Source organism: Aplidium turbinatum, chromosome 3 (genome assembly GCF_918807975.1).
Source record: "Aplidium turbinatum chromosome 3, kaAplTurb1.1, whole genome shotgun sequence".
Taxonomy (NCBI): Eukaryota; Metazoa; Chordata; class Ascidiacea; order Aplousobranchia; family Polyclinidae; genus Aplidium; species Aplidium turbinatum.
The window spans coordinates 21,637,722-21,664,784 of record NC_137474.1 but is presented as its reverse complement, the minus strand read 5'-3'; the positions used below and the strand labels follow the sequence as shown (position 1 = coordinate 21,664,784).

Genomic DNA, 27,063 nt, shown 5'->3' with positions numbered 1-27,063 from the left:
CTATTTTTCAAGGGCTGTTTACGGATGTCAGCAACTTTTAAATTTATTCAAGGTGACGTGCTGTTGCATTGATGTAAACATGAATGATTTTGCTTTCAACAGGTATATTTTCAAGCATATGACCAAGTTAGTATTTTCATTCCATTTACAGACAATACCTTTTAGTAAACCTTTTTGTCTCTTGTTTTATGCTAATATATAAATCTAGTTCGTTGCTAAACTTTATGTTGTGCTTAGCTTAAAGAATCGCAGTCCATCAACCGCTAGCCAACGCAGACGCATAGCATGTGTTTTGGTCGAGTTTTGTTTATAATAATTAACGGTAGGTCGTACGTAGCGATAACTCCGAGTGTGGCAATAAAAGCAATCCTAGTGTGACGACATAATTACGTCATCCATCTGCATGACATTTCGCTGAATTTACGTTGCTGCTGATGAAACACGCTTTCGCCCCCACGGCCAAAAAAATAGTTAGGCGCCTGTGTCTGCTAGCCAATGGCTAGTGAAAATTTGCGCGGACTAGTAGAAATGTTGCAGTGCTAGTCCGATTGGCTAGTGAAAATATTCGCCGGTGAAAAGTTTTGGTTTATCTCGTACTACAGATGCACACAATGTAATATTAAAACATAAATAAATATTAAGCACACAGCATGCCACATTTATTTTTTATGTTTTAAAATTGCATTGTTTGCGTCTGTAGTACGAGAAGGTGTTTTTGTGTGTATTGTTGCTCTCTTGTGCGTACTGAAATCTGAAAGCCTTTACTTTAGTTAGTTTCAGTCTAAGCCAAAACACTTATCTTAATAAGACAAGTGAAAAGTCAGTAAACTGGTCGGACTAGTGAAAAATCGTGAGGGCTAGTGAAAACGGGGAGCAATTAGTCCGGTGGGCTAGTAAAAAAAAGAAGTTAAGATCGACCCCTGTTTTCGTGCGAGTGAATAACATTGATCAAGGCAGTGAAGTTATCGAAATAAAACCCAAAAATCATGATCTCAAGCAGAGTGGAAAACCAGCTATATATATATATCAGTAGGGGTAGGCTATACATATGGGGTATCTCAAAGTCAATTGGTGACACCTTCAAGTTATTCAGTATGCTCAGCTGATTGTTTTAAGACATCAACCGGGTCATTTGAGTTATTTTCCAGACAGTGCCGGCAAAAACAGTGTTTCGGATTGCACACTATGAAAAATCCCAGATTTTACGCCAAAAAGCCAAATGCAGTCTTGAGAAAAGTACACAGTACACACCCATACGCAAAGTTTGCAATTTCACTTCAGATATTCAATCGGTACTTGCAAACACATGTAGCAAAGCAGGCATCACATTTAAGCAATCACGGCAAGCTCTCCAAACCATCTCAAGGAGTTTTTACAACCATACATATTACCTCAAGGTCGATGATGTTCCAGGATATGTGCCTCCAACAGATGGAACTATGTCAAAAACATCTCGTTTATCAACGGACTATGAATCCTACAAGCATGTGTTGCCTTCTCTACGAGTCATTGATGGTATAAAACATTTACAAGCGATTCAAAGCAAGAAAAATTGTGCCCTTGCAATATTGGATGCGCATGACGAAGAAACAATAATACATTATGTTAGTACCACAAGAAGAATTACAGGAGAATGGACATTGGACATCCATAATAATGAAGTTCAGTGGTGGTAAACCATTTTGATTAAGACCTCTATCTTTTGCGGTGGAAACCAGAGAAAATATCACAAGATGAATTGTGGAGCAGTTACGTCGATTGTGTTTGGCGAGCAATAGAAATGTTGCACCAATTGATCTATGGGAAAAAGTTACGGTACTTTAATAAAGACAGATTATGTCAGCAAAAATCTTGGCATCGAGGAATCCATTGCAGCTATGCTAGGGTCAAAGCATATATATACCTTTGCATTTGCTTTGCATCAGTCATACTTGCAAAGTCTTCGATCGTGGTAATTTAAATGTAATGTTGGAATACGAGCAAAAATTCCATATGCGGAAGATTTTATTGCTCACATACCCGCATTAAAATCATTTCTCCCCTGCAGCAAGAGTGTTGTGTTTGCTGCTTTGGAAGCTCTATCTAAACTGGCAGCGAATGATGGTCATAAGTCATCATAATTCGAATTGTTTGACAAGGTCGTTGAATCTGGAAAATCGAAGAAGCATAGCCAATTCAAGGAGAGATTTGGGAAGCTTGGATGCACATTGCACAGCAGCAATGATCTTGTATCACATTCCGGAATATAAGTCATTGCTCGAAAGCACAAAGTTGAATAATCAATTGGTGCAAGCTTGCCGCATATATTTGCAGAGTGACTTTGTTGTGTTGGGATTGAAAGTGCATGGTTTTCTTACCGTTTTACACTTCCAATTTTAAATATGGTACAAATATACTTGTACAAATATTACCGGACTTGCACACTGCCTTGGCTAATATTCAATATTCAGCAACGCTAATATTCAATATTCAGCAACGCTAATATTCTCCATGCCGATCATTGGCCAAAAGATCAGCAAGCTGCTCCAACAAAATATTCACTGCCACAGGAATCCGAGTGACTCGACGTAGTGACTGGGCCAAATTTGTTCAAAGTAAATCCGATTAACACGGAAGAACAAGGCGAAACTGAACCTGACCTTGATTCTAACTAAACAGTGTGACTCCATAAGAGACCTTCCAGAAATTTCATTAGAAGAAGACATGTTGACTGCATTGCATTTTACATATGACAACAATAATTAATCAAGAACTGGGAGATGCTGATCTACAACGATCCAGGAAGGAAGATGTTGAGGTAAATGAGCCGTGCATTGTAATTTGGGATGCTGGGAACAAAAGAAATTGACATCTTGGAATTTGTATGAAGAACAATGGTGATACAACTTACACAATTGAGCATTTAGAAAGGGTAAGTCATCCCAATGACAGTGGGAATCAGAGGTAGAGATATCCAAGCAGACCTGATGTCCAATGTGCTGCGTCCATACAGATAATGCCATGTAATATACTTGGTTCATGGGATATGTCAGGAAGAAATATGACATTTCTCTTGGATAACTGCCACATCCTTGAGGGATAATTCAAAGCATTTTACTACAAGTAGTTTCCTACGTAGTACTATTATCATGAATCAGTATAACTAGTATACAGAACAGTATACTTATTAAATACTACCACAGACATTGATTGCTTGCAGTAGCACAGTGGGCATTGCTAGTAGTGAATCCGATTCTTTTACTATGTTAACCAGGCCTGCAAATTCTCTTTAGTGGGGCAAGAGTCAAGCGTGCTTTAAATAATGGCGAGAATGTATATTTGTTTATTTTAGTAAAAAATATCACTTTTGCGTAAGTCTAGTTGGAATCTGGCGGAGTAATTACGTGAGTGCCGGCGAAAGTGCGGCTCTAATACTCTTCTCGAGTTTGCAAGACTGTAAACCAGTGTTTTTCAACCTTTTTTAGCCCAACGCCCCCTTCATAAACTGGCAAAATTTTACTACCCCCCAACAAAAACGATTAATTACGAAAAGCAAATATAAAACAATAAATACTACAAAAAGTGCTCAATGCAAAGCAAAAAGCCAAGCAGAGCGATATAATTACATCAAATATAGGCTAGTTACCAGTCTCTAAAACCCTTACAGCCTGTTTTACCCTAAAAGGGGGGTCATCAGAAGGTCCTTATTCAAATATAATTATATTTCTGTTTTCACCCTTTTAGGGGGAAACAGGCTGTAAGGGTTTTAGAGACTAGTAAGTAGTAATCATATTTGATGAAAAGCAAATATATATTTGCGAGTCCTATAGGCCTACTGGTAGTCAGTGTGAACCCTGGGCTTGGTGACAAAGTGCCAGTTTCTTCACATCCGGTGTAAAGCCAGTGAAAAACATTCGAAGGTCACCTCTTATGGAAATGTCAAGTGGGTTTCGCTGTTTGGTATGTAGCAGAACAACACAGCTGAATCACTTTTCCACCAGGTATGAGGTAGGAAATGCTACCACGAAGATACTAGCTCTTGACGAAATCGTTTACCCTTAAGCCGAGGTAATCATACTGCCCCCCTGCAAAATCAAAATGCCCCCCTCCTTCCGGGGGCCGGTACCGCCCCTTTTGAGAACCACTGCTGTAAACAATGACCATCTTGAATGTCACCACTGTAAACAGTAAGGCCAATTGCTGGCTTATGGCGACATTATATACTGTATTAAATGCATTACTATCGTTAAAAGTGTCATTTTCGATTTTATGCATTCCGGACATCGTTTTTGCCGCACTGCCTCAGTTTTTCTCCAAATTTATTGAATTATGGCTTAAAATGCTCAGGAGACAATATACTTCAAAATAGGGGTGTCACCAAAATTGTCACCAAAATCTCAGTTGTTGAGAGCAAAGTAGATCCCTGTGGAATATGTGGCAAGAGAGTGATGAGAAATTCAATGCAATGCAAGGAATGTGGAAAGTGGGTACATGCAAGATGTGCTAATGTCAAGAGAGCCGCAACAAGATTGGCGAAGTGTTTTGTTTGTGGGAAATGCAGTAAAGGAAGGAATGAAGTGGAAGGCCATGATGATGAGTTCTGCCATGGCATTGAAACAGTGACAGACTTCTGTTATCTGGGTGATCGGATAGATGGAAGTGGTGGATGTGAAGCAGCGGTGACAACAAGGGCAAGATTGGGCTGGGCAAAGTTCAGGGAATGTGGGGAAATGTTGTATGGCAGAAAATTTTCACTAAGGATGAAAGGAAAAGTATATCGGAGCTGTGTGCGGCTGCTGCGGCCTGCAATGCTATATGGTAGCGAGACATGGGTATTGAGAGAGAGTGAACTGGCAATCCTGAGAAGAACGGAAAGGTCAATGGTGAGAGCAATGTGTGGGGTGAAAACGAGAAGGGAAAAAAGGACTGAAGAATTGTTGGATATGCTAGAGATGAGAGAGACCATAGACCAAATGGCAAGGGCAAATGGAGTAAGATGGTATAGACATGTGATAAGGAGGGAGGAAGGAAGTTTTCTTAGAAAGGCACTAGATCTAAAGGTGGATGGGAAGAGGAAACGCGGTCGTCCAAGAAGAACGTGGAAACAACAAGTGAAGGATGAATTTAAAAAAGTCGGACTGAAGGAGGAAGATGCAAGGGACAGGGTGAAATGGAGAAAAGGGATAAAAACAATTGCTGCGCGGAAACAATCGGCCACCCCCACTAGTGGGGAACAAACCGACGATGGATTATGATGATGATGACCAAAATGATCCAGAATGATAACTTTTTTAACCATATGTACAGTAGGGTGGCTCATTTTCCTTGATGTTCTTTAAAATTTTTGTCAGTTTGGAATAATGTTCCATTTTGCTCACTGATATTTGCAAACCAAAAATTTTTGTTGAGTTTTGACCTTTGACCCTGGTTCACCCAAGAAGAAATTCTGAATTTTTCTGAAAAATTAGTAACTTTCGAAGTCGTTTAGCAGTATCTGAAGAGGGGATTTCTCAAAATTAGATCACGTGATTTTGACGTCACTTCCTCTGTTAACTTTCACGTGGAACATCTTTACCCTACTCCAAGTCTGAGAGTCACTAATAGTGCATACTTTTAGTGTCATTTTAGTTGATTTTACAGCCTCTTCGCAGTCAGTGAATCTATAACATAGACCAACAAAGAAATTTTGGCACAAAAGATGAGAGTCATTATAGAGTATTTCAGGGCCCCTGATTTCGAAAATGCACTTAGTTTTTTCGAATTGGCTCTAGTTTTCGAGATATTCGACAATGAAAATATTTTTGAAATCGTTTCTCAAAAGCTTTCCATTAGCAAATTACTTATTTTCAGCCCTGTTTAGCATTATGATCTCATAATTGCACTTGTGTAGTTTAATTGGTTCATGTTGCACGAAAGTTTGAAACACAAGCAAAGGTTGAAATGAACTGTGTTTAACGTAAGCAAGACATAAATACTCAACGAAAACAGTTGTGAATCAGTAGGCCTACATCACAAGAAAAATATCCCGAAAGTCATGTGTTTATGAATGCAGCTTTATATTGAAAAGGTAGGCCTACTGAAATGGATACTGTACAAATGAAATTTTATTCTAAGCCTTTGCTAAGGCCAAGTCTTTGCTGCAAGAAGTTTTTTCTGGCATATAGGCTAATAAAATCTGCCTTTGACAAGTAGGATGCTGTACAAACAACCCAGATATATTTTGCTGCATGAGGCAACTCAGAGGAGCAACGCATTCTGCGATAGATACAGCGCTATATAAAAACAAGCATTATTATTATTATTGCTTTGACATGAAGCTGGGTGATCAAGGTGAGTCCTGGGTTCCTCCTATAAAGTATTCAAACATTGCACTCAAACCCGTTTCTGGGCTCAAGGCTAAGAAGTTCAGAGTGCCATAGCATAAAGAGAGCCGTGGAATCACCATGAAAATTGATACTTCTGCACGGTGAAGATTTTCGAAGGAAGTTGGAACATCATGTTTACATGGAGTGTGCAAGGCAGTCGTTGCATGGATGTTGCTATTTCGGTTTTTTGTTTGCCCTCTCTAGTTTCAAGTGGTGATTTGCTTGAAACAATTGGAAAACGGGCATGACTGAGAGTAATCTCAATACCTTCAGTAATATTTTGGAGCAAGGTCAAGTTTTTTTCTCAAAACCATTTCTACCACCTGCTGTAGTAGATAAAGATTTCGTTACCAAAAGTGGTAGCTGGAATCTTGGCTCCTCATGTCGATGAACATGGCATTCTTGACTCCAAGGCCAAGATTACGTTCTTCCGCAGCAAGGATAAAATTTTAAGCAGCTACTTTACTGAAGAACATAACTTTGTATTCTGTAATTATATAAATGGCCTTCGTACCTTGATGGGTGTTGCTCAGTAGGCCAATCATAATAAAGAGTTGCGTTTGTTTATCGATAGCTTTATTTTGCTTATTTGTCTAGAAGCAAAACAATGTATGCATTTTGTTTGTACTTAGTAGCTTACTTAGTAAGTCTGATGCTGTTGAAGTGAAGAAATATATTAATGCAAAACGCAAGTTATTCTACATCTTGTATCCTCAGGCTTACTTCAAATCATATTTTGATTGTTACTAGGCCATTAAACGTTAAATAGCTGTTTGTTTGGGTTGTAATCAACGTGATTGGTTCCAAATAGCGTTTATACAACTCAGAAATGTGCCTGAGATTACTTCCAGTTTTGTCTGTGTAGTAAACGACACGACGTTAAATCTATAGGGGCTCAAAATTGCGAAAAATAATTTTTTGCTGTAACTGAAAAACTAAAGCCAATTCGAGAAAACTTGGTGCATTTTCAGAATCATGGGCCTCGAAATACCTTAAAATGACTCTCACATGTCCTGCCTTTATATAAAAAAAGTTTCGTTGGCCTGTGAAAATCGGTAAACATCGTCAAATGATTCAAGAAACTGAAAGAAGTAGATATTTACTACGGTGAAGGGTGCACAAAGAAAATCATGTCTGAAATGTGGTAGAATTCGACATTTTGAGAGTAATACACGTGTCAGTGTTCATGGAGTTGCTAATTAAACCACTTTGCTTGCTACAAGTTTGTGTTACTGTCTCTTATTGTGTCCATTCAGATGCTAGAGTGCATTAGAAGACAGCAGGCGAGCAGTTTCAGGGATAAGCGAAAATTCGATATTTTGAAAAAATTCAAACCAGGTGAACCAGGGTCAAACATTAATTATTTTTTGTGAAATTTGGTGTAGGAGATACATTTACCAAAAGGAACAATATTCCAAACTGACAAAAAATTTGAACGAAAAAAAAATTTTTTTGAGATTTTGCGCCAGCCTAATGTACAGCCTACCCCTAATATCAGTTTTATTACCTCGTTTCGCTCATTTTGCTATGTAGGCTAGCATAGTTGGGTCTGCTACTATTCGGTGAGTTCCTAACCTCTAACCCCTAACCCTAAAACGGCAATGATAATTAGGCTACAGTACCCAATAATTTAAAAAAAAAATTAAAAAAATCCCCCGTTAAGGGATCGAACTCACCGATTCGGACTCACCGAAACGGGCCATTCCGAGCATAGTTACCTTCAAAGTTAAGAACGGCGAAGTGTTTTCTCTTGTTGGAGTGGCCAGTCTTTTACCAAATAGCCTAGTGCAGTTTTTTCATAATTGTTGATGCATAGGCCATAGCTAGGCTATATTATTGTGATTGTGAAAATATATACGGTACACCAATACAGTACTTATTGATATTGAAGCTAAACACGGATGACAGTTTTGAAAAATGCATTTTTTCTTTAAGCTGTATTCACGTAATTGTTTGTTGCGTCGTAGTTTCAACTCGATAAAGTTTGTTAAAATCGATTTCATGTTTGAAGTAACAGAAAATCTAATGGACGTTTGGATAACTTGTGAAATGAAAATATACCTCGCATTCGCTTTTTCGCTATCACACATTTTGACCTTGGACTGGACTTGTTTGACGTTTTGACCTTTTTTGCGCCTCACGCTGTGACTGTTAGTGTGCGTGCCTTGCGCAATTGCGCATCTCAGTAGTAATTCACGTTCCAGAGAAAGCTCTGCAATCAGCTATTTTGCGGGTAAAAACAACGTAGGCTGTTTTTCGCTTTCGGCATTCTTTAAGTCCGTTTAAAATTTAAATGATCTAAATCTATTTTGCGAAGTATTTTATCTTTGAAACACCACTTGTAAATGTAATAGCGATTTTTGTTGCCCCTCAACCATAAATTTACGGGGGGCAGCGCCCCCCCCCCCGAAAGTCGGCGCATATGGTCATGGTTAGTGTTGGGCAATATATCGAATTTTCGATACGATATCTTTTCAACATCGTTCGATAACTCGTAACTGCAAACCCCTACAAAAACGTTGTTGAAGCCAAACGGCAAAAGTTGAAATTGCCTCGGCAATTGCTGTGAACTTTATTACGAAAAAAATTGTACCAAACATGGAAAACGAGAAGCGAAAAATATGCTAGAGTAGTCTATCACGACCGCACTGTTTGATTTGTTGTGATGTAATTATACGAAAAGTAGCGATAAAGCGAGCAACGCGATACGCACGCTGTTACAGTAATTCACGTTGAATAACTCACGAGGAGGAAAAGTAAGTTAATTTTGGGTTGATTCAACGTTCGAGTCAGCACAAACTGATTTAATTTTCTTGGCTGGTTATAGTGGTTATGTTGCATAACAACAATGCCCAATAAGAAGTTTACGTTTGTTTTACATTAATTCGACATCTAGCGACGTTGAATTATCATAAAATAATGTTAATTGCTCAACCAAGTACCGGTAACAAATTAATAGCTCCCTGCGAGAAGATTGCCTCGATTTACGTATGCACTAATATAATTTCGGCACGGTTGGGATACTGCAAGCAACACAAAGTCTGTTTGATGAAGAACTAGATGTCAGAATCGGAATCATCAGATGCTGTATCAGAGGATGAGGTTGTTGTGTCATCACTGGAATCGGACACATCAAGAGGCTCATTGCTTAGCTGTAAATCTACACTGTCTTCGCCGTTCGCAATGAAGCGTCCACGTTTTGCGGCTTTCGTGCTTTGATACCCATCCACACGCCTCTTTCGCAGAGCTCCATCAGGGTGTTGACTAAGGAGCAAATCTATGGCTGTGGCATAACGACTGGGAGGAATGTCTAACCCTAACCTTACTAGCACTCTTCATGCATCTGCGTCGGCAATCACCTCGGCAATTGCCGACATAAATTTCAAAGACTGAGAAACTCTTTTCTTAATTAGTACAAAAATATTGAAAAGTATCGAAATATCGAGTATTTTTTCAAATATCGTATCGTTTTGTTTTTTTCAATATCGCCCAACACTTGTCATGGTAATATATAAACTTTTGTTTTTGCAATGCCTGCAGGATACTTTTTGACACAAAAAAAAATGTTTTTATATTTTGGTCAATAAGATTGCTCAACAGTTTATTGTCAATATTTTTTTATGTTTAATAATGGCCAAGGAATATGACCATCTCTTCAAACTTCTTATAATTGGAGATAGTGGTGAGTTTTATTTTAGATTTATATCGAAAATCAGTTGTGTACTGTAATTCCATCTGTATTCTGTACTGTACCGTACTGTAATTTCCATCTGAGTTGTGAAAATTGTCATTAGTATCAAATTTTCCACAATCTTTAACCTTCCTTCAGGTGCAATAGATCTGTCAGGCATACACATGAGTCGATGACATAATTTTGTGTATCTTGAATTTTTAATGTCAGATGAACCTACCCTTAAATCATCGACATACAGTCATACATGATACACCACTTGCTGGTAAGCAATAAAAATGTGTTTGTAAGTTTAGAATCGTAGAAGGCTGATAATCCAATGATAAACTGTCATCAGCTATAATTTAACCAAGTTTCATATTTAACTAATATATTTAACCACTACATTTCACAAGGCTTATATACCCAGAGGAACTAAAAGTTGCTCAAATAATTCCAGTCCACAAATCTAGCTCAATCGAACGCTGCTCAAATTACAGACCAATCTCATTGTTTCACCCATCTCTAAAATATTTGAAAAGTGTCTGAATGATTGTATTTACAGCTTTTTGATAAAAACAAAATATGTATATTGTCTGAATTGCATTATATATGTGGAAAAAAATCACATGTATATATATACAATATTTTTGATCTTGCTAATGCCTTTGACACTGTCCACCATGAGGTTTTGATTGCTAAGTTACAAAAGTATGGCTTATGAGGTCTTCTATTACAATTACTGCATATGTATCACTATCAGTAATTATTTTTCAAATTAGAAGCAGTATATATATATACAATCTTCTGGTTTTATTCCCTTTTCAAACGGAATGGCCATTTCAGAGAAATCCCAATTCGAAGACAGTCTTTTTCGAAGAAAACTAATTCGGTGATTTTTTGAAAATCGAGTGACAGCTTCTGTTTATGTAGAAAATTTGTAGGGATTATATATTATACTTATTATTACTATTACTTATTACTTATTACTATTACTTTTCGTAATGTCTTTTTAGACATTCTTTTTGAGTCAATAATACTTTTAAAGAAATAAAAAAGAGTCAAAAGGCATGTAAATTTCACTCTGTGTGGAGCTACATGTACTTGAGAGGTTAACTGTTATTTTTTTATTCACTTGTTGATTCATTCATATCAGTTTGTATCCTCTGGGGATCCTTCTCTTGTATCATGGGCCAATCCTATAGATGTTTGCTGGTACACCCCTTCATTTTCTTTGAATTATATATTATATTTGAGTATGCGGTTTTTGTGTATAGCCTATCTTCCCATACTCATGCAAACAAGACAGTTATTGTTTCAGTGAAGTCGATGTAAAAATTAGATGATCTTGCGGGCATAGGCTAGCTATAGTGATATCTTGCAACGATTAGGTTTATAGTTTGGGAAATTAACCTAGTAACGTTGAGGGGCAATTTCATACATTTGATAAAGAAAAGTAGTTGACCTGCAGGTCAATATTAACGGAATGGCCCGATTCGGTGAGTCCGATTCGTTGAGTCCGATTCGGTGAGAGCCTTTTTCGGTGAGAGCCTTTTTCGGTGAGAGCCCTATTCGGTGAGTTTTTTTTTTTAAATTATTGCGCGCCGTAGCCTAATTATCATTGCCGTTATAGGGTTAGGGGATAGAGGTTAGGGGGTTGGGGGTTTTTGGGGTTAGGGGGTTGGGGGTTTTTGGGATTAAGGGGTTGGGGGTTTTTGGAGTTGGGGGTTTTTGAGGTTGGGGGTTAGGGGTTTTTGGGGTTTGGGGGTTGGAGTTTGCGGTTTTGGGGTGTTTGGGGTTAGGGGGTTGGGGGTTTTTGGGGTTGGGGGTTTTTGGGTTGGGGTTTTTTGGGGTTGGGGGTTTTTGAGGTTTGGGGTTAGGGGTTTTTGGGGTTTGCGGTTTTGGGGTTAGGGGGTTGGGGGTTTTTGGGGTTGGGGTTTTTTGGGGTTTGGGGGGGTTAGGGGTTTTTGGGTTAGGGGTTTTTGGGTTAGGGGTTAGGGGTTTTAATTAGGCTACGGTACCCGATAATTTTCAAACAAAAATTAAAAAAAAAAACACAAAACCCCCCAACCCCAAAAACCCCCTAACCCCTATCTCCCAACCCCTAACCCCTATCCCCTAACCCTATAACGGCAATGATAATTAGGCTACGGCGCACAATAATTAAAAAAAAAAAAACTCACCGAATAGGGCTCTCACCGAAAAAGGCTCTCACCGAAAAAGGCTCTCACCGAATCGGACTCACCGAATCGGACTCACCGAATAGTAGCAGACCCCAATATTAATGTACAGACGAAATCAGTTACCGTATTTTACGGACCATAAGGCGCACCGGACTATAAGGCGCACTGTCAATAAATTGCTTTGATTAGTTTTTTGTTCATACATAAGGCGCACCGGACCATAAGGCGCACCGGACCATATATAATAGTATATCGGTACTGGTTTTGAGTGTAGGCAATAAAGCACTACCACACTTGATCCATACATAAGGCGCATCGGACCATAAGGCGCACGATCAATTTATGAGGAAAAAAAAGAATTTAAAGTGTGCCTTATGGTCCATAAAATACGGTAATCTTTTCTCCAATTTGCCAGATGTTTTGATACGATTGTATATACGGTTGATTCGTTTAACCAATTTGCTAAAAAAAAGGTTTTATCGTAATTGTTATAAAGATGCCTGTGCTGACTTGAGCAACGGACATGAGCAAGAGCAATGCCAGCCAAAGTTGGCAGATAAGCAGTAGGTGTGGGGCGGAAACAGCCACTCAGCCAGTGATGATGCGCAAGGTGTCGTTAATGCATACATCCATCTTTTTTGTGTGTCTGCTACGGTTCCACACAGCTGTGGCATATTCGGCTGAGCTGTAGACCAAGGCTAGTGCACTTGTACGCAAGGTTGATGCTCGGGCTCCCCATCCTGTTCCTGCAAGGCTTCTCAAGAGGTTATTTCTCGAGGTAACTTTGGCACGGAGTGACTCGATGTGGGGTCTGTGCTGACTGGGAGAGAATGCTTTGCTGACTGGGAGAGAATGTAGGATCAAAGCATTTTTCTGCAAACTGCGGCAATCGGACTTTTTTTCATTTCACCGGTCTTTGTGACGTCACAACGCGAACTTTGACCGTTGAAGTTTTTGATTCAAGCATGCTATTTTTAGCTCGTACCAGCTGTGTAGTTTTGAGTATGGTGCAATGTGGCCTACGAAATCGCAAAGGTTTTGTTTTCAAGTCTTTTGCGCTGTCTGGTAAAATAATTAATTTGCAATGTTCTTCAACTGAACAAAACTGCACAAATGAAATTACGCACTGCATTTCACAACAATAGGCTACTTTTATTCAGCAATTTTAAAAAATTTCTTCAAAGTTTTCTGGTTTAAACTTTTGGACATGCTTCCCTCGCAAGCCAAAATAATTTGTCCGTGTCCATTCCTTGGAAGGCCAGTCGCCGACGGATGACATCAAAGGCATTTAAACTTTTTTATTGGGAAACGCGATTAACTGATTATTCCTATTGTCTGCTCTTCTGTTTTAATGAAGCCCAGCTGTGCAAAAATTGGTTGTTTGCAGTGCGATGTCTAGCACATAAGATTATGGCCTGGGATTACGGGTCTGCTACTATTCGGTGAGTCCGATTCGGTGAGTTCCTAACCTCTAATCCCTAACCCTAAAATGGCAATGATAATTAGGCTACGGTACCCAATAATTAAAAAAAAAATTGAAAAAATTCCCCGTTAAGGGATCGGACTCACCGAAACGGGCCATTCTGTGGAATTACAGACACTTGTATTTGTTTTGATCGTATGCGTCTGTCTCACCTTTGCTTCATTTCACGTTTGAACATTGCAGACAATTATGCGAAGCAAAAAAGAGACATTATGTTTTCGCTTACGGGTACAATGATGATGATTATGTGCCTGATCTGATACACGGTACACGACATCTGGGCGAGACAAACTGGGCAATACCCACTTGAGCGAGACCAAGTGGGCGACGAGCCAACTGGGCGACTGCCAAAGTGGGCGATGGTAGCGAAAGTTTAGCCGTTCGGAACGATGGGGACATACATAGGCGTCGAAATAGGGTGGGCCGGGTGAGCGGCGCCCAACCTGCCATGAAACGAGGGTGGGCAAAATATGTTTCGCCCACCCTGTTTTCAGGGTCTGCTACTATTCGGTGAGTCCGATTCAGTGAGTTCCGAACTCCTGACCTCTAACCCTTAAACGGCAATGATAATTAGGCTACGGTACCCGATATTTAAAAAAAAAATTAAAAATCACCGAATAGGGAATCGGACTCACCGAATAGGGAATCGGACTCACCGAATTGAAGTCACCAAATCGGACTCATCGAAACAGGCCATTCTGCTGTTTTCATGACACTTATGAAGTGTTCGTTTCTCGGCAGCCGATTTGTAGCAAGAATTGACAGCGATAGACACGTGTTTCGCCCATGAGGCTCGGTTCATCAGTATCGTACCGTATTCTTGCCACAAGGTATTCGACCGCCGGTTTACCAGTCAGTTTAACTTTTATCTTTGTGGAAAGAAAAGAGCCAACAGGCGCCAGGGGAGAACGTGTGAAGAAAGGGGCGTTCTTCCCGGCTATCAGCACAAGACTGAGCACTCACTAGTACAGCGATCAGTTGCGATTCGCTAACCATAACGATGTAGCTTCCACGCTAGCCATTCAGACCATCCAATCAACGATATGTTTCACAGCAGCTGATTTGTAGCAAGAATTGACAGCGATAGGCACGCGCCTTTCTTCACTTATGAAGTGTTCATTACAATTATTTCCGTTTTTGTTAAACGCTGAATTATCCAACCAACTGCAGTGCAACTTCTTGTTTTACGCTATGTCTTTTGCTAGGTATCCGATAGAACAAAGCAATTCCGCAACAACGCTGTGTTAAAAAAAATGCGCTAGCCTACTCACTGCATTGTTGTTGCTACAGCAGCTGCCACACGCTGGCAATTCCTGGTGAGAGAAAGCCACGTTTGATCTTTTCTCCGAATGGTCTCACTTTCGTTGCGTCACAATCAAATTCAGTTCTGGGTCAGCGTAAGGGATATGAATATGACATCATAATGAACATGACAATAAAATAACCGATACAAACTAAAGACGTACTGAAACAATCGCTTTTTGCAAATCTTTTCTCACAAAAATCAATCAATCATTTTATTTTTTGTCATTAACGTGTCCGGGACGAAAAAGATACTAACTACAAAAATCGATGTAGACCTACCAGCACGTTAATCAACGGGAAAAGGTGGCAAAACCTTGAAAGGCTTAAAACGTGCCTGAATGAAAAATTATGTAGTAGGCTATATATCAGTAGTTAGCACGGCCACAAAACCCAAAAACCAAATAGCAAAAAATAAAACAAAAACAGAGAAGCACACATGTAGTAATGAATGACAGCCTAAGAAAAAGTGTTGTGGATTGAATTTGCCAGTTCCAATATTGATGTGGATGAGCAGTCATAATAATAATAATACGATGGAGAAAGAAAACCGGACATAAAAGAAACCCATCCTCAGGCAAAAGCCCGTTTTGATGTGGCCCAGGAGAGCAGGTGTTGAGCTCTTTCCATGGTCAGACTGCACATCACACAGTAGCCTAAGACGATTGAGGTTTGATATCCAGTTTAAGTTATTGTTTCTTGTCCTGGTGGGTGATGGAATGGATGAGCTGGTAGATGATGATGTCCTGATGGTGTTGATGAAGCTCTCATCCCTTTTTGCGACGTGTCATGTTGATTATGGAGTGTTGCGTTTGCTGTTAATATCTACAAACATAAAAGTACAGCACAAGCAATCGATATTATTGTTAGGTAAGCCTAATCTTTTGTAAATAATTTCGAATGTCCACTAAAATCTTCACAAGAATGCAAGAAAGCCATTCTACGGTATCTTTCTATTGCGTGTCCGTTTTGCTTAAATGTTGTTTTAGTTTGTGAATAAAAAGTGACTTTGTATCAGTCTTTCTAATTGAAGAAGGAAATTTGTTCCATGTTTTTGCACCTGTGAATTCTATTGAATGCTGAGTAAGCGTTTTTGAGAAGTATGGAATATTTGGAGAATCATTATCATGGTTTCTTGTAGACAGGCTGTGAAACTCTTTGACATATTTAAAAATGTTGGAAAAGCAATCTGGTAGTAAATTGTTGTAAAATTTAAACACGAAAACACCAATTTCTAGTTTGAACAATTGCTCAATTGATATCGGGATCTTGCTACAACTATCATTGTTGGGACGGAAAATACGATGAAATTTGTCACAGATTTTTGAAGTTTTTGTATAAGTCCTTCGTTGCCGTATTTCCAAGTCATAATGCAATATCGTACCTCAGGTTACTTTCAATTAAAGAATGGTATAAGCAGATCAAATTTAACAAATTAAGACAAAACTTGATTGAGTTAAGACAAACTTGTTGCTTGGTATAAATTGGGGCACCGCGCGATGTTGTCATTTCATTATTGACTAGTTAAACATGAAGCAAAACTTGTCAAACATCTATTCGCGCATTCTTAAAACCAGCTACCAAAAGGCGTCGAGATGATAACGCTGAAGAAGCCACGTCCAGTACGAATGAACGTAGAGATGACATAGATGAAGAAAGCAGTACTTCAAGGATGGACAGTGGTGAAGTCATTGTCTCAGGCAATGCACCGGTAGTTGTAGAAGACAGCATGAGCCATGGATCTCTACCTGTTCTATTTGACGTTAGGATGCTGCCGGATCAGCTTCCAACTCAGGAAGGTCGTGTGTTGCAAAGGAAGCTTTTTTCCGAATTCCAGTGGATGCGTCTTAACTCTGATGGTACTTGTTACTGTAGCGGTGTAGCAACCTGTCCGAACATTTTGCGGCAAATCCGAAGGCGCCACTTTAAAGATAACAGGTCACGAGTCACGCGCTTTTTAGGTCGCAAAGGAAAACATAAAAGAAGTTTGTTTAGTTTAGCAGCGCTCATAAGATCGCAAGGCGAAAGAAAGCAAACATCAAACCTATTAAAGCTGAATTGCTGCAGCGATGCTAAACGCAGTCTTTGTGAGAAAGACAAACCATTGCGAATTTGCAAACATACACATTCAATGAAATCTGTTTGAAAACTCTCGCCCACCCAGAATTCCTCTCTTCTAAGAAAAAATCGACGCCTATGGTGACGTATATAATTTATCTATTTGCTTTGCGCGTCACGGTTTATCGTGAAGCTTAAGAGAAACTCCTCAGAAAACAGACAACGAATGGTCAAAGAGTGGTTGAAGTCTTCGAAGCTTGTCAGTCTTTATAAAGTCATATTTTTTGTTTTAGATCATAAAATATGACTTTTTATTTTAAAATACGATGATTGATTTGTGGAAGAGAGGCAATGAGAGTTCTCACGCTGAGTTTCATGAAGCATTGGAATAGCAGTGGGCTATACTGGTGGTGTGATTTTGACTTTTTTCAACTAACACAACAGAACTAGAGTTTAAAAGGTGCCTATGGACATACCTATGCACGTGCAAAATTTTTTTTTTAATTTTGTTCACATTCTGGATGAAGCCCGGACTTTATGTGAAAAATACAAGATGTCCGCCATACAAATTGACAAATCTGCAATAAATTTTCTTCCAGTCAAGCTTTTGAGCTGATTTTGGTGTCAAAAGAAGCAGCAAGTTGAGCCTGTTACTTTAAAAGAGCAACAAAACGCCCAGCATGCTTGAAAGTTCTCTAAAACATCCAAGAATAATAATGACAATTTCAACAGTATATACACAGAACTTGTTACCGGTATACGAAATTTACCTAAAAATGTCATGAAATACACTAGATATTTGAGAAACATTTATACACTTTAGTAATGACACGATGGTTGTCACACCTTGGAACACCCATTCAGTCTCTACTGTGACAGGGACGATTTGAACAGGAATGACATTCTGAATGTCATCTTTTTTTGGTCTCCTCCACATGGTATTGTTTTTACTGTCAACCCGCTGGTAGTGGTCACATTCTACAGTGCCATCATTGTTTAAATGGCAGACCCTTGCGAAAAACCACTGACGTTGGTTGTTTTCTCCGTCCCACACCACAGCCACATTTGTTCCTATAGGGTATTCTTGGAGTTCAGGAATTGCTGCTGCAATACACATTTTCACTGGTTGATCTGTGTCACCAGAGGAAGCTGCAGCAGTTTAAGATGGCATATACCTCATCTTCTGTTGAGAAGATAGTCCCAACAATCCAACATCCTCATCCTCAGTTCCAAAAATCACAGCTAAGTTCAGCAGCATGGTATCTACATTCAAGCTGTTTACTTTGTAGATGCTAGGATTTGCCTGGCTGTCGCGTGTTGGTACTAGATTTCCATGTGGAGAATTTTTTTCTGCGTGGATGGTGATGCTTTTGGCAGAGCTTGGAGCTCTTCCACTTTTTTAATTGGGCCCCCATGTCCCTTACATTGATGCACCAGGTGGTTGAGGAAATCTCCCTCCCTCCTGCTCTTTTTAATGCGTTCCTTCAGGTTAGTTTTCATCAATTCTTTTTCTGTCCATGCAATCTTCATTTCATCTAAATTCTTTATCACTTTGCGCGATGCTAGCTCACTGTCAATAAGTGCATCTTTAGCAAACATTAGATCATCTCTTATTCGTTTTGAAGTATCTATTTGAATGTGCTGCGAACAGTCCTGCAAGGTTTCCGAATTGGGCTAAGTATCTTTCTGAGAGCAAGTTCTCTGTGAAAAGGTTTACCCTTATTTTTTCAGTTAGTGTATGGATCCTTGTTCTCCTCTCACTATTCTCTGTCTCGTCTTCCCAGTACTCTCTTCCAGGGCTGCGATTTTTGCCTTTTTCGGTGACGAGGTCACTCGACACGCGCCATCACTATTCGACAAACGCCGTGCCTTACGGAAAAAAAACAAAACGAAAAAAAAAGGAAAATAAAAAGGAAAAAAACTGAGAGAGGACTTAACATCGTCAGGTCGAGGAACCATCGGGGGGGGGGAGGGGGGCATGTCATGATGCAATCATAAGAGTGCTGACTTACGTAAACTTTCCTTCGCTAGGTACTTCAAAGCGTCAGCGCCGCCATTTTGAACACTGCGGGAGAATGCTTTGATCGAAGTTCCAACGCCTGGCATCAAACATTTCGCAACACACGTTTCGTGCTATTCGACACAACGGGTTTCTTTTATAGATGAAATAACCTAGGCTACGTTGAGTTGTCAACGTCTATGCCAGTTTGTATTTTGCCGTTTGAGCTAATTAGCAATATTGCTCTGGTAAAATGACTGTTGGATACTTGCTATGAAAGTTTTTCACATGTAGAAAACAGCCTAGTTTCCGACCAGACGTTCAGAAATACAGATGAAAAAAGCTGTTATTTTTATGGAAAGGAACATTTTGAACACTGCGTGAAAACGCTTTGATCGAAGTTCTAACGCCTGGCATCAAATATTTCGCCCCACACGTTTCGTGCTATTCGACACAACGGGTTTCTAACTTTCTTCGAAGTAGGCTACTTTTACTTGTCAACGTCTATGCAAGTTTGTATTTATGTCTGACTTATGCACTTGTTGTTCCAAGAATGGAGAATTTTTTTGCAATGTGAATAAAGAATAGTAGATATATAAACACGGTTGCAACTCGACTTCCTTCCACTAAAAGGGTTTCTGTGATTACGTAATGGGCGATTTTGCACTTGCATTCACAAAAGCACACAACCCAGCTAGCAAAACCCCTCGTTTTTACATTGATTCAACGTCTGCAGACGTTGAATCGAAAAAACGAGAAGCAAAAAATATACTAGAGTAGTCTATCACGACCGCACTGTTTGATTTGTTGTGATGTAATAATACCAAATATAGCGATACGCACGCTGTTACGTTAATTCACCTTAAATAACTCAGGTGGGAAAAGTAAGTTAATTTTGGGTTAACTTTAAAGTAAGTTAACAGCACAAATCGATTTAAACTTCCTGGAGGGTTATATTGCGTAGGCTACCCAGACAGCAAAAATCATCATTTTACATTGATTCAACGTCTACAGACGTGAAGTCAATGCAAAAATAACGAATTTTGATGCCTGCGTATCAATGCCCAAGAAGAAAATTACGTTTGTTTTACATTAATTCGACATCTAGCGACGTTGAATTATCATAAAATAACGTTAATTGTTCAACCAGGTACCGGTAACAAATTAATAGCTCACTGAGAGATGATTGCCTCGATTTACGTTTACACTAACATAATTTCGGCACAATTGGGATACTGCGAGCAAACACGAGTCTGTTTGATAAAGAACTAGCTGTCAGAATCGGAATTATCAGATGCTGTATCGGAGAATGAGGTTGTCGCGTCGTACTTGAACACTGGAATACTTGAAGACGCAAAACTGCCCGTTCATAAACGCGCGATGCCATATGATCGGAAGCATTACTTTACTGCCAAAGAACCATTTATCGAATTTCGTACTACTTTTTTAACTTGACCCCGTAGCTTTTCTAATTCCAATTTGTTTCCGTCGTAAAATTCTTTACAAATTTTGCAAAATACCACACTAACTTTTCCTTCTGTTTGATAATTATTCTATAGCAGGTAAATTCTACTTTTTAACTGTATCTTCTTTCACCATGATTTATATTCGCAACGACACCGGTAAACAATAAGCATTCGATGAAAGAATAACTTTTGCGTAACAATTAAGCCAGTATTTACAAGGTTGCAAACTTTTCACAGTTCACAAGAGCATTGTCAGCGCATAAAATACCGGTAGCTTGCGTAATGCTCTGGGCTACCGCCGTGTGACACGATGAAGAAGCGCATAAAATTTCGTTTGATTAAACTTTAAAGCATACTGTGCGGCAATTGCCGCCGCAATCCAAGGTTTGTTGATTTGGCGACGGCAATGTTTTTGAAGTTGTAGATACAAGCTAATTTCGAGGGCTGTATAGTGTATACATGTCCGGTAGGTACATAACTTAGCGCTTGATACTCCTTTGCAATCACTCAACCAGCGTGCGATTAAAAACTTAAGTAAGTGACTCTGATACCACACAACTTGTGCGGTAACTCGCGGCCAAACGCTTATAATCTGACTCTTGTGACGTCATATTACTATTCGACAAACAAACGCAGAATTTTTGGTCGTTCGACAAGAAAGAAAAAATCGCAGCCCTGCTCTCTTCCACATTGCATCTTGAGGCCAAGTGCACGCTGCTTGGCCATAGCAGTAACTAAGTAGTAGTTGAGGTCTGTTGTGGGGCTGTGTGATTGAGCATTCACATGCTTCCAGGAAACGTGGAAATCAGACAGGGTTTCAAGATTAGCCCTCTCAAGATCTTTGTAGTTTAGGAAGGATCTGGACGAGGTCGGAGTGTTGGCAACGCTCAACCATGTTGATTGTTGAGGTAAGGCATTGTCACCTTGTGACAGAAGTGAGACAATGGTTTTAGTGATGCCACAATGAACTTGTAGTGGACAGCAGGCAACTTAACATTCTCCAGGTAAAGGGAACAGGCTCTGACAAGGAGGTTATTCTTGCTAGTTCTGGATAGCATCTTCTTGAAATGGAGAACACAATCAACCAACGCACCAGCAATGTGACCCAATCTTGTTAATCTGCAGTCTTTAGAGCGAGAAGGATTATTGAGTACCACTCTCCTTCAACACCAGGCTAAACTCGTCTGCCATGGAAGTAGTCTTGCCATTACCACCCCTAGCCGCAAGCTTCACTAGAGCCAGGACTACAACTGAGGCGACAATTGACTTGCCTACTCGAAGGTATGACTTCAGTCTCGGCTCTCGTTTCTCTAACATCTGGCATAAACCGATCTAAAAAATCTGAAATGAAGTAAAATGTGAAAAATTTGACAGAAAACAAGCTGAAAAAAGCTTCAAAAGGCACCTTTTTTCATTTGTTTTGTAGTTCTCATACACACTAAGTGTTTATTGCTCTTTTAAACCAACAATCTCAACTTTCTGCTTCTTTTGACACCAAAACCAGCCCAAAAGCTTGACAGGAAGCAAATTTATTGCAGATTCGTCAATTTGTACGGCTTTCTTGTATTTTTCACATAAAGTCCGGGCTCCATCCGGAATTTGCACGAAATCAAAAATTTTTTTTTAAACATTCCTAGGTATGTCCATTGTCCATAGGCACCTTTTAAACTCTAGTTCTGTTGTTTTTGAAAAATCACCCCAGTATAGCCCACTGCTAATTGGAAGCAACATTTTCATTAGTTTTCTAGTCTAGTAATAGCGCTTGCTGTTTGATGTTAATTTGCATTGTGACATCATCTTGACACATTATTTTGCAATTTGCGGCGTCACGGTTTATTGTGAAGCTTAAGAGAAACCCCTCAGAAAAGAGACAAATGAATGGCCAAAGAGTGGTGGAAGTCAGAACGCTCCCTAGCCGTTATCGAAGCTTGTAAGTTGTTATAAAGTCATACTTTCTGTTTTAGATCATAAAATATGACTTTTCATTTTTATTTTAAAATACAATGATTGATTTGTGGAAGAGAGGCAATGAGAGTTCACGCTGAGTTTCACGAAGCATTGCAAGCAACATTTTCATTATTTTTTGTAGCCAAGTAATAGCGCTTGCTGTTTGATGGTAATTTGCATTGTGACATCATCTTGACACATTACTTTGCAGTCCAGTCTCTGAATAATTATTATAAACACTTGCGGTACCGGTAGGTCACTAGGTCAGCCAGTGCTGAGATCTCAACTACCCGGTACTAAGTAGCTGGTTTGGTAAGACCGTACATAATTACATGCATTAGACATTTGAATTTTTGTAGTGATTTTCAACCTAAGCAGAAGTTTTTTGTTAGTTGTTCGAGTGTGTTGTTGTTCAAAATACATGTAAAAACTTACATTCGAATCAGTAACTACGGAGATTAGCATAAATGTGATGCTCTAAAAATAAAGTCATATATTTCAAAAAATAAAGTCATATTTTTCAATAAAAAATGGCCCTAGTAGGCCTAATGACTGTGAGTCACAATGTGTTCTGCAAACTGCTGATGCGGCTACGCACTACGCAGCGTCTAGACTAGAGCATTCGGATTAAAAAAGATCAAGTTGAATTTAAGTCCCCAAGTTAAAATTATGACTTATGCCTCTTGAGTAGTCCCACATAGTCTGTGGTGGATCATGTCCATTAAAGTTTTATTGGTACTTTCACATACAACATTGTAAACGTGAGTTAATAGCAGGTCTCTGTGAGACATTGGATTTTCCGCACATTATACGATTTGTAGCGTCTAGAACAGTGGTTCCCAACACATGGGTTGCAACCCAAAGTTGGGTTACCTGATTTTTTTTTGGGTCGCTTGTTTTTCAGGCATATTGTATCTTGGGCGAAAAAATAACAATAAAAAAATTTAAAACGTGAAGAGATCGATCACAAAACTGGGAAATATAAACACAAGTCATGAAGCATTTCATGTCAAGACATCGGAAAGCTTTGTAGCATGATCGTAGTGTAAGAAATTTCAACACTTTTCGTTTTTATTATTGTTAGTATTATTATTAAATGTAAACCCAACAGGGCGAAACCCAACAAAATTTCAGTTTCAAACATAAATTAACTTGCCAAACTTACGGGATATACATTGTAACGTGCACTATATGTCATGAATACCATGTAGGACAAACCATGACAAATTTTTCCGCACGTTCGGCCACACATAGTCTGATGTGGTAAAACGCATCAAAGACAAAGCCCCAAGTGCTGTATGGACTCATTGCTTTCTCCACAGAGAGGCCTTTGCTGCAAAAAAGCTGTCTCAAGAGCGGCACGAAGTGTTAATTGATGTTGTGAAGAGTGTAATCTTCATCAAAGCAAGTCCACTAAATCGGCGTTTGTTTTCGTCTTTGTGCACTAACAAGGATTCTGATTATTATTAAGCATTGCTGCTGCACATAGAAGTGCGATGGTTGTCACGAGATCGTGTCCTGAAGCGAGTTTGTAATTTGCGGGTGGAGATTGCCATTTTCCTGAGGCAACAGAACTTGTGAGATTAGCCAAGAAGTTTTTGCAAGAAGATTTCAACGCAAAAGTTGCTTATCTTGCCGATATATTTGACTCTCTGAATTCTCTAAATTTATCTATGCAAGGCAACGGTTTTACGGTGATTGATCGCGCCGCAAAAGTTTCTGCTTACTACAAAAAACTCCTATTCTGGAAAAGTTATGTCACCAGAGATGAGTACGATATATTTCCTCAGCTAACGCAATATAAGCCTATTTGTGGCAAGGAAGCTGATATTAAGCAAACCATAATTGGACACCTGGAACAGATTGCCAAAAAGTTTGTGCACTACTATGGAGAATCTCTAACACTTAATAGCCAAAATGATTGGATAATTGATCCATTTGTTGGAAAAGATCTGCCTCAACTTCCCATCTATGTTGCAAAACAGTGTATGGACATAACGACAGAAACAGCAAATCGTATTTATTTTGCATCCTTTAAAGACAAATACCCCTAAGATTCTGCAAACATCCACTTTTGGGCTTCCATGTACAAAGTGTATCCCACAGTTTCAAAGTTAGTGATTCAAAAACAGATTTCATTTGCAACAACTTGGCTTTGTGAGACTGGATTTGGTGCCAAGTGTGTATAGAAAACTAAAGAGCGAAACCGGGTGGAAGTTAAAACCGATATGCAGCTATGCCTAAGCAAAATAACGCCTCGATTTCAAAAACTCACTGACAGCAAGCCAGCACAGATATCTCATTAGTGATTTGATATTAGATAACATATTATTTTTGGAAAAACTTAATGCTTTGTAGTGCTGTTTGTTTGCAACGCAATTTTGTATGGCTTTTAAAATACTACGACAATTTGTTGAGGTCGCAAGATTTTACCAAACTGAATTTCTTTTAAAAATGGGTCGCCTTAAAAACGAGTTGGGATCCACTGGTCTAGAACACTAATTGTGTGCTGTTTTTTTTCGGTCATTGACCAATTTTTGAGCAAAATGTCTGAAAAAAATGTACTCAATTCGGTCAAAATGTCCGAAAATATATAAATAGTCAATTTGGCCGGGTGTTGCAAGGTTGAGTTTCGCTGATGAACGTTGATGAAACGTTTGTCTGTTGATACTTGATACTTCTGAAGGTTGATACTTCTCAAGAGACAGGCGCAGTGGAATTTTTAGATGTCAATCATTGCATCACCCATAGTAATAAGTAGAGATGTACCGATATATCGGCATCGGTATCGGTGATATCGGCCATTTTTTGAGTATCGGTATCGGCATCGGTATCGGCAAAATTTGGCCGATACTGTGGCCGATACTAAACGTGTAAACAAAGGCGTTTTCTGCGGATTTTCTGCAGAAGCAAAGATATAGATTTTTTTAAAGTAGTAACTAACGTCAATGTCGTCACATTGAAGTAGAAAAATAACAACCTGATCAAATTTTTGATACCTCACACTCCCATGACTTCATGGGCGCACCTTTTGGCATTGTTTGCTTACAGTGATTCTTTCACTCAAACAAAACGTTTTGTTTCAGCAGTTTTGCGTTGTTCGATTCTTAAGTTGTGAAGGAGACTCAATTTCTCCAATGTTTATCATTTGTGTTTCTTTTTTACTCTCAGCAGAGGATAAAACCAGGCCAAGACTACCCAGTACCCAGGTGGCGGGAATGTGTAGTTTTGCATCGTTTTTGCATTGCTGGACGTTTGAGGAACCCGTGTGGCTTGGTTATTTTGGTGGGCTGGTTCTGTCAGTTTGTGATTTGGTTTCCGCCTTTCGTTGAGGCGGACTCACCAGGCTTGAACAATGTCGTGGCGGATTGGATGGGCTCGGAGTGGGGGCGGTGGGACTGCGAATCCTCACTGAACTAATCAATAAGTGGTCTTGTTGCGCTTGGGATGGCGGCCTCATTGTGGGGGGAAGTGTCCTTCCCTGCTGTCGGCACGGGGCTGGGCGCTTACTGGTGCGGCGGGCTGTTGCGATTCGCTGGCCATAACGGTGTGGCTTCCACACTAGCCATTTAGACCATCCAATCAACTATATGTTTCTCGGCAGCCGTTTTGTAGCAAGAATTGACATCGACAAGAATTGAAATGGCTAGTGTGGAAGCTGCACCGTTGTGGTTGACGGGTCGCGGCAGCTCGCTGTGCTGGTGAGTGCTCAGCCTTGTGCTGGTGGCCGGGGGGGACGCTCCTTTCTTCGCAATGAGGTTGTCATCTTGGGCGCAACGGGACCATTTTGATTGGTTTTTTGAGGATTTGTGGCCCCATTGCTTTCTTTTTGGGCCTACTTATTCTGCTGTGACATTGTTTGGGCTTGGTGATTTTGTTGCGGCTAAGGGTGCAAGTGGAATTGCCGACTGGTGGAGCTGGCTTGCTGGGGGCAGCCGAGTTGCACAGGTTTTTTGAGCGTTTGGCGGGGTGGGAGCGATGCAGAAGTGTGCATTTTTGCTACCTGGGTAGTCTTGGCCTGGCAAAAGCTTTTCAACCAAACGCCCTTAGGTTGCACATTACTTGTCGAGTAGTTTTTGTACGACTACACAAATCACTTGGTTTACATTTTACATCTTATTATCAATTATGATAGCCTTATTTGAAGAGTTTGCGCAAACATTTTATTAATTTTTCAGAAACCCCAATTATGATGTAATGTTTCTTCCCTTATACCCCAATCCTCAATTACGGTGGCCTTTCATTACTAAAACCTACTATTATGACACAACAATGTGGTTGAGATTGGATTCTTGAATCTTTAATAAATTATGCCAATCCAAAGTTTTTTTTAATAGTTTTATGCAAATAAGGTAAAACTTAGCATTTGATATATTTCCTTGCAAATACCAAAATTGCTTCTTTTTGTAACACTAAAGTACCGGTATCGGCCAAAATATCGGTATCAGTATCGGTATCGGCCTAAAAAAGTGATATCGGGATCGGTATCGGCCAAAATATTGGTATCGGTACATCTCTAGTAATAAGTTTAAATTTACCACTGAAGATTTTGTCAAAGCTACAGCAAAAGATCGTTGCTTCATTAATGGAAAATCACACCACCCTATATCC

The 27,063-nt window shown here is 39.5% G+C and overlaps 1 protein-coding gene across 1 annotated transcript in view; it reads left to right on the top strand.

Moving 5' to 3' along the window:
* Positions 1–9,888: 9,888 nt before the first annotated feature.
* Positions 9,889–27,063, top strand: part of LOC145766312 (ras-related protein Rab-35-like) — a 64,551-nt gene continuing 47,376 nt past the window's right edge. The window contains exon 1 of the mRNA XM_082577992.1: positions 9,889–10,026. Within this exon, the coding sequence (XP_082434118.1) occupies positions 9,975–10,026 (52 nt within the window). The 5' untranslated portion in view covers positions 9,889–9,974. The remainder of the gene's footprint in view (positions 10,027–27,063) is intronic.